The sequence below is a fragment of the Meriones unguiculatus genome, chromosome 15, assembly GCF_030254825.1.
Source record: "Meriones unguiculatus strain TT.TT164.6M chromosome 15, Bangor_MerUng_6.1, whole genome shotgun sequence".
NCBI classification, from domain to species: Eukaryota; Metazoa; Chordata; class Mammalia; order Rodentia; family Muridae; genus Meriones; species Meriones unguiculatus.
Genome location: NC_083362.1, coordinates 74,865,656 through 74,883,811, shown reverse-complemented (window position 1 = coordinate 74,883,811; position 18,156 = coordinate 74,865,656). Strand labels below are relative to the sequence as shown.

Sequence of the window (18,156 nt, the reverse complement as noted above, 5' to 3'; positions counted from 1 at the left end):
AGCAGGGAAGGGCACATGGAAGGGAGTAAGTTGTAATTAAAATACAATCTCAAGAATAAACAAACCAACCAGAATGTGCATGCGTGACCCCCCATGTGAAATGCCCCCATAAGCTCTTGTATTTCAACATTTGCTCTCTGGCTGGGGGTGCTGTTGGGAAGGTTGTAGGGCCTTTAGAGAGTGAATGCTTCTTGGAGGAAATGAGCTACCAAGGACAGGCTTTCAGGCTGACGAACCTGATCACTTCCTGTTCACTCTGTTTCCTGAGTACAGACGTAACAGGGCCAGCAGCCTTCTGAACCCGCCACCAAGCCTTCCTGCTCTGAGGCACCTCCTCCCCCTGAACCATAAGCTAAAGTAAAAATCCCACCCTTCCTTAAAATGTTCCTTTCCAGGCAACCGGTCCCATGTCCACAAAGAAAACAAAAGCCTAGAAACTAGCTCCTACACGTCAAAAGCCAGCTGCCAGCAACTATCAGAGCACAGCCTGGGTTAAATCATTAACAGCCATTGTACAGTGGAGCAAACAGGGATGGCAGGCAAAGGGTTTGGGTGAGCATCTTTAAAAAAAAAAAAAAAAAAAAAGGCCGTATGGCAAAAGCTTATCTGTCAGCCTGCAGTGTTCTTAGAAGGTGGCGAGATCGTAAGAGGTGGGATCTAGTGGAGGAGTTAGGTCCCTAGAGGTGTGCTCTGGAAAGGGACACTGGGAGGCCAGTCTGCCCCATTCCCTCTATGCTTCCCTCCCCGATTCCTGTGCTGTGAGGTGAGTGAATGTCCCCTACCACCGTGTGTTGCTATAGGCTCAAAGCAACAGATTCAAGTGACTGTGGATTCAAGTCTCTGAAACTACAAACCAAAGTAAAGACTTTTGACCATAAAAGTTGGTCTTCTCGGGAATCGAAAGGTGACACCACAACCGAGCCAGGCTGCAGGGAATGCTGGGAGCATGGTCCTGCCAACTCTCTCATGCACTAACTACTGTTGTCTCAATGAGGCCTCTTGTCTACAGACATGGCATTTCGTATACCCTGGGTGTATTATCCCATCGCATATTAGAAAAGGATACATCCCAAATTACTCTTAGATAAATAATGTTTCAGTAATTTAATAGAACACAGGAAGTAGGACTAGGAAGAAAGTGGGAAATGGGATTCTTGGTAGACCCAGAAATTTGGGCTTGTACTAAGTGATCAAATTCAGGATGGGGCTAACTTTAGGAAAACTGACCACCTACCTTACACAAGTTGGAAAAGTTAGCCAGTTGTTCTGAGCTCCAGGATGTGTGGCTAACAGACGCAGACAGATAACCCACACAGGCCGAACAGGAAGGTCAGCTGCTGGACAGCAGCTGGGAGACTGTACTGATGGAGCTGTGTGGGCACAGTGAGTGGAATGGAAGTCCTGAGAAGTCTCCCATCACTCCTGGGAAAGAGGCAAGCCATCTAATGTAATTGTAGAAGAATGTCCATGGCCTAGTGGACCAATTCCTGGGAAGATGCCTATGATGGCAAGCCTTGACTGTGACCTTGGTTATGCTGAGAAAGGCAAGCCTTGACTATGACCTTGGTTATGCTGAGACAGGGATGAACTGACCCTCGAGCTATTCGGTCAGGAAATTCCAGAAGGCTTACCTGAAGCGGGAGGGCCTGCCATGAACACAAGTGGCACCATCATATGGATAAGGGATAAAGCCTTTGCAGCATTTACCCTCTGCTTGCCACCACCATGATGTGAGCTACATTTTCCAGGCCTGTGCCCATGATGGTAGGATGTTGTTGGCAATAAAAATGGGCCCTGGGCTAAATATTTATTATTATTTGCCCTAGGATTATTACAGAGGTATTATTTAACCCATTATCATAATCAAATAAGACATAGACACCTGCTGGATTTTACAACTACCTTAAAACACCTTGGGCTGGGCAGATAATGCCATGTATGCTATTTCAATAATCTTACCATCTATCTCCCAGCCCCCATCCAATGCCATCCTCCTTAACCATCCTTATCTGGGCTATCTTTCATCCATTATCTTATAAATACTTGCTTGTATTCTTCACCTGGGTTGTTTTCTCCATCCATGTTATCCTTGGAGTCCTTCCTCCTGGCCCACGTGGTTCCTTCTTCCATACTAACCCATTGTGGAGCCCTCCCGCCTTCTCTCTTCCAGTCTGTCTGTCTCATTCCCATGATTCTCCTGAACCCAAAGACTGGGAACCTTAGCCACGCCTACCCCTTTCTGCCCTGCCCAGGGTTTAGGCCTTTAATTAACCAATCGGGTATAATGTCTTAGGCAGGTCTGCGCAAACAAAAATGGGTGCATCCAGACAGTAACCAGATCTTGGGGCCCAGTAATTAGCATTGCAAACATCAGGCCAACCCCCTACAGTAGGGCATGGATCAAAGATGTAGAAAAAGTTATCATCATCAAGTCACACTGGAGAATTGTGAAGACTCTGATGGGAGAAACTTGGCACTTAAGACAGCAAACGAAACGCATGTTCATCAGGGAAGGAGCGGGCTGCAGCCAGGGCAAGTCATTAGGGGAAAAAGGCTGTTCTTCTTGTTGCTAATGCCTGCCATTAACACCCACCCAGATGCAAGCCCATGTTTCCAAACAGAGTTGTACTCACAAACAACAGATTCCTTCTTGCACAGTTACTCCTTTAAAATATCAACTTGCTGTAACTTTCTCTTTAATGCCGATTCTTAACAAATTAAAATACAATAACAGGAGTGTAATTGAGCATTTATTGCTTATGAGTTCTAAAATGAGGCTAATCAGAGAGTGACTAAGCCCCAGCGTGGGCTCTTTTAATAGGCATGTTTTAACATACAATAACCAGGATATTTTATTTAAAATTATTGTAGAAATGTAGACTTTGCTTTCTGGATCTGAACACACCAAGGAAAGACATTTATCTTGAGCCCAGCATGGGCTAGCCGGTCTCTGGTTTCTTGGCTGTGTTAGACACTGAAGCTTCAGAACTGGCTAGAAGAAACTTGAGCGGCAGAGGGTTGGAAAGGTGGCTCAGTTGGTAAAGTGCTTGCTGGGAGTCTGACTTCTGGCAAGGCTGTCTATGAGCTCACTGCTGGGGAGGTGGAAACAGGAAGATCCTTGGGTTAGCTGCCTAGCCACACTTGAGTTCTGGATGGGGAAAAAAATGAGGAAGACACCTGACTTTAGCCTCTGTATGTTTGTACACACACACACACAAACCAATCAACCAACCAGAAACAGAAATATTCACTCAGCAACTCCTGTATTTCCATTTAGTCTGGTTTCTTCTCCCAGGAGAAAAACTGCCCTGAACTTGATCCTGCCTCTACAAGAACATGGCCCTTTCACCTCTCCCTGGCTTGGTACTTGAGGAATTAAAGCTGCCTCCACTAAATAATGTGGAGTCTTCAGAAGCAGACGGCAAGTACAGATCATGGGTGAGTGCGAGGTAGGGACCTTGCTGGGGAAAATAAAGACAGCAAGCTTATTTTGATATGCAAATACTACCCAGCTACCCTTCTCCATGTTAGCTGCAGAAAATGCTGATCGAAGATAAAAGAGGGGGAAAAAACCTTTAACAAGGCATGAGGGTAATTCAAAGCCAAGTACTTTTAAGCAGCACTTAACAAGTCCCTGGGGCCCACTCAAGAGCCAGGCCCCCCGGAGGTGCCATCTCCCGCCCCTCAACAGCTTGAAAAAGTAGTAATTGCAAATCTATTTGCATTTTTCTCCTCAACTTGTCCACGCTTATCCACGTTTTTTCCAAGCCAGCACCAGAGCAAAGGGACCCGTTCCCGAATGCGCCAACAGCTCGGCAGCCATGCCTCGCCATCCCCCTGCACCCGCGCCTGCACCTTTGCCTTCTCCTGTTTTTTACATTTTACTCCTAATTATGTTGCATCTCTCACCCTACACTTAATTAGCTGCATTAATGTGATTTCTTTTCACATAGTCAAGCAATTAAGAGCTATGATTGAGTTTCATTCAATTAGCCTCAACAAACATGCTAATTGATGTCCCAGATGCAAATGAGGTGCAATGAGAGAGACCTGCTCGCAATTGAGAGCCACGTCAGAGACCCAGAGCGTTCAGCTTGCTGACAGAAGCACAGTTTAACGTAGCTCCCGCCTTCTGCAGGGTGGCCTTAAGAGAAAGATGAGGAGCGATTAGCGCCTCTGTGCTCCAGATCATTCTGGATATTGAGAATTCACTGTTTGGCTGCTGTACAACATGGCCTCCCACCTCACAGTTAGGTGTCCCTGGACTGGAAGCTGTTCAGCTGGGTAACGTTTGGCTGCTGCATACGCAGCTGCACCATCCCCATCAGCAGACAGTTACAAGGCTGTCAAGAAATTTCCCCTCAAGAATCTCAAAAGCAATCCCAGCCATCCCCGAGCCCTCTGTGTGCGTGATGGCCTAGATGGTATTCAGTAAAGGGGAAGTTCATCTTCGTCACCTCTGGGGCATTTGGCACTTGAGTTAAGCACAAAATACAGCAATCCATCAATGGTCCCTAAAAATATTCTTAGCAGATCGATTCTTGCTGCCTTGCGTCTGGAGGTTACTTTCAGCTGCCTGTGAAGGATGGTTTGCTGATGCACTCACAGGGTTAGCCAAAGTAGTTGGCATGATCTGGAGGCTGAAGTGAAATGCATGAACTTGGTTTGCACCCCTAAACTACATAAACACAAGGCCTAGGAACAGAGGGCAGCTTTACTTGCTCAGAGTCCAGTTAAGAGAATCAATGAATGCCATTTTTTTTAAGCAAAAATTTTAAAAAGAGTTACAATGCGTAAAGTCAAATGGCAAACAAAGTAAAGAAAATCTTTGTTGCAATTAGAATTTCTCAATATCTTCTGGCTTCTAAGTATACAAAGTATTGATAAAGTCAATACTTTACTACAATATATGATACTTTGAGTCAGATAACTTTTACAGACATGTTGGAATTTGCTTGCTTTTAAAATTATATTTATAATCTTTATGTACTTTATTATCTCTGTGTGTGCTTAGGTCAGAGAATGGCTAAACTCAGGACTGCTGATGCGGCAGCAGAAGCCTCTACCTGAAGAGCTATCTCCCAGCTTTACTTTACTTCTGGACACACCCAATCTAACTGAATCACCCTTCTTTATATACTTTGGCTTAGCAATCTTCAAAGTGTGACCTCCTCCCCCATCCCAAATGCATGTCAGGGGTTCCAGAAGTCTATGAACAATTCAAAATGTCGCTAGGAGGTAATTCACTTTTTTAATAGTACAGAAATTTGTTCTGATGCTGCGAGAGTGACAGGGCAGTTTACCTACAACAAAAAGCCACTCTTGCCTTCTGAATTTCGACCAGTGAGAATACACCTTGCTCATTTTCTGAGTGCTGCCATAAGCAGGGTCCATGACGCGTTGCTCCAGGTCTGACAGTTACCAGGTGCCTCTTTTGGAATTGCCAGCTAAACTAGCCACTTTTTTTTTTTTTTTGTGAAACAATATTTTCACTTAATGGAAGGTCTGTCACATAGGCTATAGCTATCTCTTGGGAAATTACAGGTATTTTCTTGGAGAAAAAAAAATCCTTCAAGAAAAATATCTCATAGTATTAGCAACTAATGATGAAATCTGAGCTTCCTTGCAAACAATTAAAATTTTAAAACCTTATTTCTCTCTCACAGTGAGCTTGGCATCTTTCAAATCTTAACATTTTCTGAAAAGGCTGGTGATGGTATTAATGCACTCTCTGGATAGTATGGATTGGAGGAAGCGTCACCGTTTGGAAACCTGCACACTGTTTCAGAAGCATCACTGCAGTGAAGTGGCTGCTGCATGATGCCGTGTGCATGGATGCACGTGGCCAGGCTTTTCTGGATAAAATGCACAAAAGGGTCGTTGACAGTGCAGTGCAATGGGCTTTAGTGCAGAGAAGGCCATGGTTTGAGGTCCCGGGGTGCATTCCTAAGGTCTAAAATGCGCAGTGTTTTGGTGTATCATCAAAGAGCAATCCTCAGGGCAAGCTGAAATAGCACTTAACACACTTCTTCGTCTTCCACGCCAGTGCGAGTGGACACCTTTTTCGTACACTTGAACAAGAACTGTTCGGTCTTAAAGAGGTTTGAACAAATGGAAAAGAGCACCGCTATTTCACTGCTTTCCTCTGGAAACCACTCTTCTTCACCCACGGGGGAGGGACACCGCTATTTCACTGCTTTCCTCTGGAAACCACTCTTCTTCACCCACGGGGGGAGGGACACCGCTATTTCACTGCTTTCCTCTGGAAACCACTCTTCTTCACCCACGGGGGGAGGGACACCGCTATTTCACTGCTTTCCTCTGGAAACCACTCTTCTTCACCCACGGGGGGAGGGACACACACGTGGCCAGCTGACACCTTCCGTAGTCTCTTCTCACCTTCCACCACGTGGGCTGCAGGGATTCAACTCAGGGACTCAGGCTTGGCAACAGGCACTTACTGAGCCACCTCACTGGTCCATAATATATTTTCATAAAACTATTATCTACCTGAACACAGGACCACACATGTGGGTCCTTATTTTAAATGAACTTCCAACATATAAAAAAATATGTATGAAGGCTTGACATGAAAAACAGGGCCTCATTTCCTATTTTCACTATACTTTGAAAATGTCCCAGTTCAAAATGGAAGCCTTAGTTCATTAACTTCCATTTGAAAAAAAAAAAAAAATTCCCCATAAAAAGTATATGTAAGAGAATCCATTGTTAAGACACACTCCTGTTCCAAAACTCCACTTAGTATTTTTCAAAGGAAACTAATCCATAAAGACAGATATAGCACTAGCCATTCACAGAGATCAAGCACATGTGAGAGTCTCACACGTATGAATGATAAACAATAGCCTCATGCATAGTCACGGGCAGGGGAGAGGCGCGCACCTAAAAATACCTCGGAAATGCTCAAGGACTATGAAGAATCTTCTGGCCACATCCTTTCAGATCATGGAACTCAAAGACGACAATTTCTCCTTCTCTCCAAAGGGGCCCCATCACAATGGCAAGGTAGGAGGCAGCTTCAAAGCCAAAAAATTTCTATGAGGAATAATTTTGTTTCCCCAGACAGCTGACAGAATTCCAGTGCTGCTTTCACAAGAGCCTTCCCGAAGGACACTTGTCGACCCTGGGCCATCGAGGGAAGAAGGCAGCCAGCAAATAAGAGTCTAATAGTGACTGAGGCCACAGTGCCAGTTAGGAGACTGTTTGCCCCAAAGGATGCTTCACTGGGTCTGGGTAATTATGCCACTCCTGGTAGCCAGTGGAACATGGCTGGGTTCAGTGGCAGCGCGTTTTCTCTACAACAGTACAATGGCAGGCTCATTCCTGCACTTTGGCGGGGTAAAGCTCTTCATTCTGTCCGATAATGGGACCAGCATCCAACCATGGTGGGCAAAAGTCCAACATCAGCCCAGGGGGATAGGTTATTGTAATATAAATCAAAATAGCAGAGAATCCCAGCGAATTATGAATATGCCTTTGGCCCTCTTGACTGAATCCATCTTGATCGACTTACTCTACTGAGTGTCACACTGCAAGAAAGAGCCTTCTCATTTTAGGTTCAAGTGAATATCACCCATGTTAGCCTGTGCCAGAGGAATGCTTTCGAGAAGACCACATGTCTCTGCAGGAGCTGCAGGCGTCTCTGAGGGCAGGGCACATTTCACTGAGGCAGTTGCGCGGGTAGGCTGGTGTCCTTTGCTAGCAGAGGACTTCAGTGTTTAAATACTGGCAGAGCAGTGGGTCAAGCTTGCCATCTGTGAGGCCTACAGGAATGCTCACCACAGTGGTGTCTGGCTAGCCTGGACATCGTTAAGTCTTCAGACTGGTATTGGATAAGCTCTCTAGAAGAGGCACAGCATAAGGAAGAACCGACTTAGGAACAGTGGGCTCTTATGGTGGAGGGGGCCAGGCCTTACCCGTTATTTGACTTAAGGGGACACTCAAGGGTCCCACTGGAGGCGCCTTGTGTCCACCATGCATTTTAAGGACTTCTAATTTGTAAGCATCCATACAGGCAGGCCTACTTAGAAATCTCCTGTTTCCATAATTCGCTGTGACTCGGTTTCTCAGAAGCCCCCCTTCCATTCCTGCCCCACAAGGCACTTTACGGCACCCTCTATGGATCCAACTTGCAGGATGGGCAGGACTATCCGTGACCCTCTCTGACACTGAGCTATGTCCAGAGGACAATGCAGCTTCTCCCATTAGAGGACAGGTCTCCACCAAATATCCTGAGAGGCTGACGGGGATCAGCACACTTTCCCTCACTTGCTCTGGGTGCGGGGCTGGCTGCTTTAGCGTGCTGTTCTTTAGGGCCAGTTTTCCTGCCTTGTGGGATCACTGTGAGGTTTATGCTGAAATGATACACACGAGGCTTAAATAAGCGCTGCAGCTCTTAGTAAACGGACGCCCTCAATACACCTGCCCACCGATCCTGCCTCTTCCGCTTTACACAGCTTTTTCTTGAGCTCAAGGTGCTATTCTCAACCTTAGACAGCGGCTCTGACACGAGAAGCCATTAGGGGTGACTGTGAGTCAATTTTTCACTTTACAGTATAGGGGGGAAAATTCCTTAAAATGCTGACATTTTCTACTTTTCTCTCCCCTCCTCTCTTTGGTGGGGGAGGCATGTATCTGGCAGTCAGACATTTTTATTGCAGAACGCTGTCTGGAAAAGATGCAAAGTAAAACCTGCTAAAATGCAAGGGCAGAAACCCCCCACAAAACTAAGGGGGAAAAACAAAAGGCCCCTTCCCTTTGCTTATTGAGTTCAGAGGCATAACAGGCTGCACCCTGCAGCAAACGGGGAGCTACACTAATTTTAAAGCCATAAAACGCTATCAAGTGCCCTGCGGGGCAGGAGGCTCTGAAGCTAGTGGCACCTAAATAAGACATGGTTCATTTACTTCGTAGCTTAGCCTAATGTAATCATCAGCGGTTTCTTAGCCTAGAGTTGTTAACAGGCAAGTAGCCGGCAGAGGCAGGCCTCCCAGCCACCGAGGGGGCCGCAGCTAGATTGCTGTTGATTAGAAAATTTTTCAGTTTTGACAAGCACTTAATGAACATAAATCGCACCTTGATTGGTTTCCTTTCGGGGCCACGGGCACACCTGAGCAGGAGGGATGGGGCCTCGGCAGCGCCACCCCGCCCTGCCCTGCGATACCCCAGCAATAAGCCGGCAATCAGGTTATGAGCCATAGAAGAAAATATTTATAAAATAGAATAATGAAATTCAATTTCTCAGAAGAAGACGGAGAACATTTGCTACCCCCCTCGGCCATCCTCTCCCACTGAGACCTCGGTGGTGACTGTCACCACAGGAAAACATAGGGTTTTGATTTATCTGCCTTTCTGGGGAATTTCTGGCCACAATTTGTAACACTAAAAGGCCAAAAAAAAAAAAAAAAAAAAAAAAAAAGAAAAAAGGAAATAAAATGAAATAAAATGATACAAATTGGGTACAAAGGATGGCTACCACTATGTGAACTGTCATTTGATATACTGATAAGTCAGTGTCTCCTGGACTCTTCTAGAAGACCCATGAGCCACACAGTGGAGTCTGTGTTTACACACTCTCTCTCTCTCTCTCTCTCTCTCTCTCTCACACACACACACACACACACACACACACCCTCTTCATTTTACTAAACCAAGCAAGAAGACAGTTTCCAGTCTCAGGAAATAGCTCAGCTGGGGTCTCAGACATCTGTGGTTTAGTTTTCACATGACTGGCTGGTCTTCCTCTTTTGGCCATTTGCATTTACTTACTCTGATGTGTGCCTGTGTTCATAACTGTGGGCTCACACATGCCATGGTATGTGTGTGGAGGTTGACCTCGGCTATAGCTTACCTACCCCCCTTGAGGAAGAGAGTCTCTTCTTGTTCTTGAGGGCATTACGTCAGGTCAGTGGCTCAAGTGCTTTGGAGAGCCTACTGTGTCTGCTTCCATCTCATGCAAGAAGCCCTGGATTACAGATGTGGGCTACAGATGTGGATTATAGGTGTGGGCTACTGTCCCCAGGATTCAAACACAGGTCCTCCACTGCACAGCAAGTACTTTATCTGCTGAGTCATCTCCTTAACCTTACTGTTATTTTTAAATCTTAAACGCTGCCCAAGACCTGGAGTAGCGTAAAATAAATACATTCTTTGGGCAAAAGGAAGCTTTGACAGAGACTCTAACTATGTGTGTGAAGGAGCCTGGGTCTCCCTGTTTCCTGTACGAAGTTGGGGATACCCCTGAGAACATGGGCACTGTCATTATCAAAGTCATTCCATGAGTGTGACATAGCAACTTAAATGCTTTTACAAGTAATATGGGAGAATGACAAAAAACATTTACCAGGTCACCCAGAGCACAGGTAGGAGGCCTCCCTGTCCTGTGGGAGACCATATGAGCTTGTAAGAGCTGGAGAGGAGATTCTGAAGGGCCAATGGGCTTATCAAACCTCCATGATTTACCGCACTTGCAAGGGGGTCTGGAGAATGTGAGCTTCTCTCAGGCAGGGCTCTGGGAGGCTGGGTGACTTCCGCTACAGTCATTCTATAGCCCTCCCACAGGTCGGCTTTAAAGTCGAGGATCTCCAGCTCCAAGAAGTCACTTCCGGGACCTTCCCTCCACCGCACCTACGTAACAGTCAGGCTCTCCAGAGTTCGAATGCAGGACCTCAACATGCTCTGTCCCTACCACGATGCATCCCTCAGCCTTGAAAAGGAAAGGCAGTGCACCTCACGCTATGAGAGTGTCAAGGAGGCCGCATGAGTCTACCTACGAGGTCCTGGAGATGGTAGCAGAGGATGGAGACGCAAGCACAGGAATCCACGAGGAGGACTGGGAAGCAGTGTCCAACAGAGACTGAATTCTCGTTTGGAAAGAAGAGAAAGTTCTAGAGATGAGTAGCACAATGGTGGCACGAGAGTCTCAACACTGCTGAGATCCCTTTTCTCTTCTTGATACTAGGGACCAATACTAGGGCCCAGCTTGAGACTCGGACACATCAGCCAAGCCCTCCACCCCTGGGTGCCCCACAGTGGCCAGGGCGGCATGTTTGTGTGTGTATCTTACTACAATTAAAAAGAAAAGAAAAAGAAAAAGAGCAGTGCCTTCTAGCTCCTCTACATCAATCATTCCCCCATAGAACAGTCTGCACAGGGCTGTGGCGTTAAAGCATCACTGGGTGGACTCTTCTCCTACGACCTCAAGAACTCTAGTCCTGCAGACTTCAGCTCAGGCCAAACACACGGCTGCATCCTGTGCCCGCTGCCCATACACCCACCCACCCACCCACCCACCCACCCATCCATCCATCCATCCATCCATCCAGCCAGCCTGCCTCACCTTCTTCACACCACTTGCTCACTCAGGCACCCATCCCTCCACCATCTGATCATCTCTACCTGCCAGTCTATCCACCCACCCATCTGCCAAATCATCTCCTTTCCCATGTACCTGTCCCTTTTCCCATTTATCCAACCCCCTCTACCCACCTACCACTTGACCTACTCCACCCGCCCAGGATGCCACCCTCAAGGCAGCAGAGAGCTTGTCTGCTGTTGTAACATCTGAAGAAACTACATGGAGAATAAAAAAAAAAAAGTTTTTTAAAAATCCTGCGAATTCCAAAGAGAGAAAAAGCCAACACAGAAATGACACTCTTCTCTGAATAGCTGATAGCTCCTGACAATTCACACCAAAGCTTTACCCTAAGAAAACTAGGCAGAAATGGGGCTTTCAAGTGACTTCTGACATGTTCACATAAGAGGACGATTGTCTGCCTCACAATTGTACTCTGGGCCTGAGGGCATGGCTATGTATCATGGTGGGACCACATGGAAGGGGGAATGGTCATTGCATGGCACCGTGAAGCAAAGAGAGAATACAGAGCTGAGGGCCCGATGTCCCTTCCAGGGCCTGCCCCCAATAGCCCAGGTTTTATGTTTGTTTGGTTATTTGTTTGTTTTCAATTAGGCCTCACCCCTTACAGGTTCCACCTCTTCCCAGTAGAGTTCTAAGGTTGGAGACGACATCTTCAACATGGCTTTTAGGAGACTCTCAGCAGAGCACCAAATGTCACCTGCAGTGACAGCATTCATGTGTCAAGGGCCTTGATGGGACACCTACCATGGCTCATAGTCAGGCCTCTGCAAGGACGCTGGATGGCACGTGTTTCAGTGAGAAGATGGGTGGGCCTCCACGGGCCCGACCCCACAGACACTCTCTTGAGACCGAGCAAAGCCACATGCTCTTTCTGCTTCGTGCTGCCCACTGAAACCCAAAAGAAGTCTAAGTTGTGTCTGCCATTTAGAAACCCATTCCTGTTCCAAAATGGGTGTCTCAGACCAGAACAATACTGATTGTTGGCAGTGCAAGCCCAACCTTTGATCTTCCACCCGAAGATCAAACTGTAACATCCGAAGCTAACTCTGAGTAGGCTCTTGGTACTATGGTAGTATTTTCAGATGGTGAGACACTGTGTGTGTGCTCTCCACACCCCACTCCACAATGGATCACACTGTGTGAACATATTGTAGCCAAAGATCCACACAGTAAGGTTTAGAACCCACGCCATCTTGGACCAAGGACCCTACAAAGCCGTAAAACCCTGATATCTGGTGTGGCCACACTCACGGCAATGCAGGCCCAGGCAATGGGCAATGCCTGTGGGAAACACCAGCCAGAGTGGTGGCGGACAGTGCAGAGCCACACGGCTCAAGCCATGAAGACGCAAGATGAAAAAATCGTAAGATAAGTGACACCAATGGAAGCAGTATGCCACCAACATGACTCACCGACTATGCTCATGTCCAAGGCACAGGAAGGCTAGACATTTCCTGTCAAATGGCTTTCCATGTGGGAGCAGGAATAAGGTCCTTTGACTGAGGGGAGAGCTGTTCTGGTTTCTGCATGGGGCTGAAACAGCCATCCAAGGGCTTTGAGTGTAACTGCATGCTCTCCACTGCAGGAAGGGGGAGTTCCATGCTGGCAGATGTGGGGTACAGGAGGGTGAGACAATCAGAGTCCACCTCCTCCAACCCCTAGTCTCCCTGCGATAAACAGCCAGGGTGCACCACCTGCAGGGGGCGCTGTAGGAGGAGCTGCTTGCTAAGGCAGGCTCTTTCCCTGGAAAGACATCTTCCACAAGACCTGGTTAGGAGTCATCTCAGATCCCTACCTAATGTTGTATCAGTCAAGCAGCTTTCTGTGTGCCTGTGAAATCTGGAGCTGTTAAAAATCTGCATTCTGATGGCAATTTCCAACGTAACTGACCAATGACTCAAGGTTCACAGTACATGTAACATCCCTTGCCATAACCAGAGAGCCCAATCACACAATCCCTAATGGATCTATAGAGTGAAAAGCGGCCCTTCTAGCTAGAGCCTAGTTCCAATTCTGTGTGTCGGGGAAGAAAAACCAGGGCTGACATAGTTTCAAGAGGGTACCAGAAGGAATCTGAAGAGGGGGAAGGCAATTCATGCACACACTAGGCTGGTCTGCTGCACAGGGAAAGGCTGGGCATAGCTGCCAGGCCCCTTGCAAGGCAGACAAAACTGGGCCTTACTACAGAATGCTTTCTTGGACAGGCTCCCACAATGTGAGGCCTGTGGTTCGCAGGCTCACTCTTACAGGCCTGCTCAGGAAGCCCACCTCACAGAGCCACTCCAAGAGGAGGATCGTCAGCTGTGCAAGTGGCTGCTCCCAGACACGGAAGATGAATAGGTGGCCTGGCTGCACTGCAGAGCCCCAGGGCAAAGGCTCTTTCTCATTATTCCTCCATTTTCTCCATCACGGTGCTCCCTACGGCTCATATTTGAGTCCACAGAGAGGGAACCCAAAGATCTCATAACACATGGCCCTGCACCCACTCCAACAGGATCCATCATGAGCCTTAATTCCATGAGACCCGCATGTATTCTCTTCCTCAGGACAGCTAAAATGCTTTGGGCCTTAGAGTTCTTAGAGATGAGTTATTTAAAAAAAAATTTTTTAATTATTATTTTATCTCACGTGCAAAAGTGTTCTGCCTGCATGTGGAACTGTGCACCACATCCCTAACAATGCCAGAAGTTGTTGGGTCCCCTAAAACTTGAGTTAGAGAGGTTTTGAGTTAAGAGCCTCTAGAAGAACAGCCAGCACTCTTAAAGCTGAGCTTTTTCCCAGCCCCAGGATGGGTATTGTTATTATTAATCATCATCATTATTATTATTTAGAAAGAGAAACCACAAAAGAACAAGTCATTGAGCCAGCAGTCCAAGAAGCCAACAAGTTTCTGAATGGAAAACCCACGGTACCACCAGACTGGCTCTTGGTTGCTTTAGTTGTGTTTAAATGCCTGGAGTTGTCAGGACACAAGCCCCCGCAGAGGTGGGTGGTCAGTCCTGCAGCAGGACAGAGACTGCCCATGATCCCCTGTAACGTCCAGCCCTTTGCCCAGGACCCCTTCAGTCCTGAGAAAGCTGGGCACCGTATTCCCTGTAAACCATCCATTCTTACTTTGGTTGGACATGTTTTCTGCTACCTGGTCTTGGTTCTAGGTTTTGTTCGCCCGGTTAGCAGCTGAGAAAGGGAGGGACTGAATGGGGGTTCCACTTAGGCACAACAAGTAACCAAGCAGACCCCCCGCAGCTTTAGTCTCAGGGTGGGCTTTTCCTCGGGTATCCGACTCGGTTAGCTTTTCATTTTCCTCACTCTGGTTGAAAATTCTGGATCCTACACCCCAAAGGACTGGAAGCCACCCCGAGGGCAGTATCTCCAAACTTCCTACCCAGTGAGTGACTCTCTGGGTTTCCAGAAAAGACAGCCGGCAGCCACACTTAATGACACAACGGAGAACAATGGTGGCCAGTGTAGGGTCTGGACTTCAGTGCACATCTTCCAACTTCTAGACAGGCCAAGCAGCTACGGCCAGCACAGACCCGCTGCTGAACATGCTATATGGGGCATTTCCCAAGCTGGCCTCTGGCTTCATCTGCAGGCCCCATGGGGCCCTGTGTCTATGGTGGGTACCTGTAGGCACCAGTCTGGGAAACACCTTTTTTTCTTTTTGTTTTTAAAGAAATAGAAGTCTGCCATTACATCCTTCTCCTGCATCTCTGCCCTCCCTCCCTTTCCACATACAAAGCAAGGAGGAACAGGGCCTGAACTACCCCAGCATTGGGGGAAACTAAGATTGGTAGTGGAATGGAAGGGCAAGGTTATGGCGAAGGTTCTACTGGACAGGAGTGTTCTTCCAGTGACAACAACTAGGATCCGAAACAGGAAACAGGAAACTGAGTAGTTAGTTTCCTTCCCTCTAGCCCATGGGGACAGAGGTGCTAAAATTTAGCCTGGGCTAAATACAGGGCAGAGAAAAGGTGGCCCATCAGCCAGACTTTACTTGTTATTGGTCACCAAGTCCCAGCTTTGTTCTCTCAGGCACATGAAGCACCAGGGATGATAATGAGTGGCCTTTGGTCTCTGACAGGATCTGAGGACAAATAAGACACAAGGCAGGGCAGCCTTCCTTGTAGACTGGGCCGCTCCAGGGGTGGGAAGGGCCCAGAAAGGCTCAGCGCTCTTATGTGTGCTTAGGGATGAAATGAGCTGCAAAAGCACCAAGTCCTCAGCAGCCACGTTCTGGAAAAGGCATGGGCCCTGTCACAGTTCCTCCAGGAACAGGCATTCTGCCATCATGGCCACCTGGGGAACCAAATCTATTCTTAAGATAAGCTAGAGATAGAGCCACACAAAGAAGGTTCTACATGTGACAAAGATCATCTATCTACACATGAACACAACGGCACTGTAGAACATATAAGGAGCTATGAATGCATCTATATGTATCTTGTACCCATAGATGTACGTACACACACAGACACCCTGGCACACAGACAGACACACACACACACACAAACACAATTTAGGATGGAACTGTATACCAATATACCCATTGTCACACTGAACACAACATACAGAATGTCCAGCTTAGCCCGATCCATCTCAGCCCCACACAGGATGAGCTTGTATCAGCCTTCACTTGGGCACTCATCTAAGACAGGCTCTGCTTTGTGGTCACAAGCTCGCTACCTTTATTGCTCTTCTGAGAATGGTAGTGAAAATGGCATGACGGCTGTGTGGGAATGTTCTCACACTGTTGTCCAGTCAAAACCTCCTGCACGCGACTCACTCTAAGTCAGACACTGCCTGCAGATTGGTGGGTAGTGTCAAGGTGGCACCCTCGCTAGCATTATAAGCTGGCCAGGGATGGGGACTGAAGCAGGTGCTTTCCAGTGTGATTCTGAAAGGTACAGCTGTTGCTATGAGCCAACGGGGAGAAGTAGTTACACCGGCTACAAACCACAGGATAGACAGTAGGTGTCATCAAGCATTCTGGGGGAAAAAGATGTTTTAAAAAGGTGAATGCTCTTGAGTGTGCAGGGGTAAGGCCTCCTGCCAAAGGCTTTTTGAGGAGATAAATGTGCACTTGGGTCCTAGTAGTCTGAAATGTTTGCTCTAGCCAGTAATGCCACAGAGACCCTTCAGCTTTGCAAACTGATTACCAGGCGTCTGTCTTAGGGACACAGGAAAGGACCACAGAGACATCAGGAGAAGGCCTATTCAGGGTCACTTTAATTTGCCAAAAGTTTTTGCTGTGTGTTGAAATACTGTTGAACTACCCAGACTACATTACCTCCATGCAGCAGAACAGTGGCATGCTACATAAACATCAAAATGGCGCCTGTATTAGCTGTCATGGAAAAATGAATGTGGCCGTTCACCGATGAGGTGAACAGGCTGTGCTCATGTCTGTGGACGCACCAAGCCCACGGCACAGACACACAGCCGACCATAATCCGGGCACTGACAACCATCCAGTAAGCTCATCTTTAACTTTTTGTTAACAACTGCAATTTCTGAAGGATTTCAATTTTTAAGAACGTTAACAGGTCTCGAACGGAGTGGCAAAAATCCAGTGACTAATGGTGTAGATTCTGATTCTCAACCTGTGCAGGAGTTCACGGAACCAATATAAATGGTCCGTCCTTAAAAGCACTCACTGTGGACGGAATGAGCAGATGCCTGCCAGAATAAAACTCAGTCCACGTTCAGAACGTAACCGAAGTCAGGAAGGCAACACATCCCAAGGACAAGCAGTTTCCCCGCCCTCTCAGCTGGCACTAGTACCTCAGCATGAAAACTACGGCAAGTGACATCGAGGCCTGGCTTTGTTCTCAGCTGCTCAGACATAGGCTTTGGAATCAAACTCAACTGTTGTGGTTTAGGTTTTCCCAGGCACCCTCTTGGAGTAAGCCCTCACTGCTTACTCCACTTTGCCACTCATTTGAAACTCTACTTCATATACACTGTAATCCACTACAGAATCACATGGCTCTGCCACCGCCTCTACCCCATGTCCAGGCCGGTGGGCGCCACCGCCCGCGCCACGACGCTGTACTCACATGTAAACTGGGGTGGTAGGTCAGCACACCGTTGTCGCACAGGGTGACATATTTCTTCTTCCACTCTTTGTTTAATGATTTGCCACTTCGCTTCAGCAGCATGCCCTGCGGGGGGAGAAGAGCCAGAGGTAAGGTCCCGGGTAAGTGCAGAGGGGTACCAGATACAAAAAAATTCAGAATGACGCAAAGTTTCTTTTGGATTTGCATTTTTAGAGGAGATTATCCTTGCTTTCAGATCTACTTCGGGTTTTTCCTCTCTTTCATAGTTAACATTATAGGTGATATAACTGAGGATCTACTGTTGATTGACAGCTGCAGCTGACACCCTGGCTGTCCATCATAGAGAGTGGGAAATGTCTGATGGAAGATGCTTTGATTCTTTGATTGTCATTTTTGTGGCACTGGGAACTGAACCAGGGCCTTGCATCACTGAGGAAAGTGCTCTCCCATGCCCCATGCCCCATACGCCCCATGCCCCAAACACCCCATGTGCCAGCCCCAGCCCCAGGAGTAACATTTGAAACACAGAACCTGAGCTACCTTTCTGAGAAGAATGCATCAATGATCTTCCCACCGTAATTTTAAAAACACGACGACCTCATGTTACAATTTCTTTTCAGAATTTTAATTTATTCAGACTGAAATTCCATTTGCAAACTTTCCTAACAACACTGGGTGGGTAGGCAGTGTGCAATTCAC

General features: G+C 47.3%; 1 protein-coding gene across 13 annotated transcripts in view; it reads right to left on the bottom strand.

Moving 5' to 3' along the window:
* Nucleotides 1–18,156, bottom strand: part of Agap1 (ArfGAP with GTPase domain, ankyrin repeat and PH domain 1) — a 435,843-nt gene that overhangs the window by 156,835 nt on the left and 260,852 nt on the right. For all 13 annotated transcript variants that reach the window (XM_021650398.2, XM_021650399.2, XM_021650400.2 and 10 more), the window contains one exon: nt 17,458–17,562. In XM_021650398.2, the coding sequence (XP_021506073.1) occupies nt 17,458–17,562 (105 nt within the window). The remainder of the gene's footprint in view (nt 1–17,457; nt 17,563–18,156) is intronic.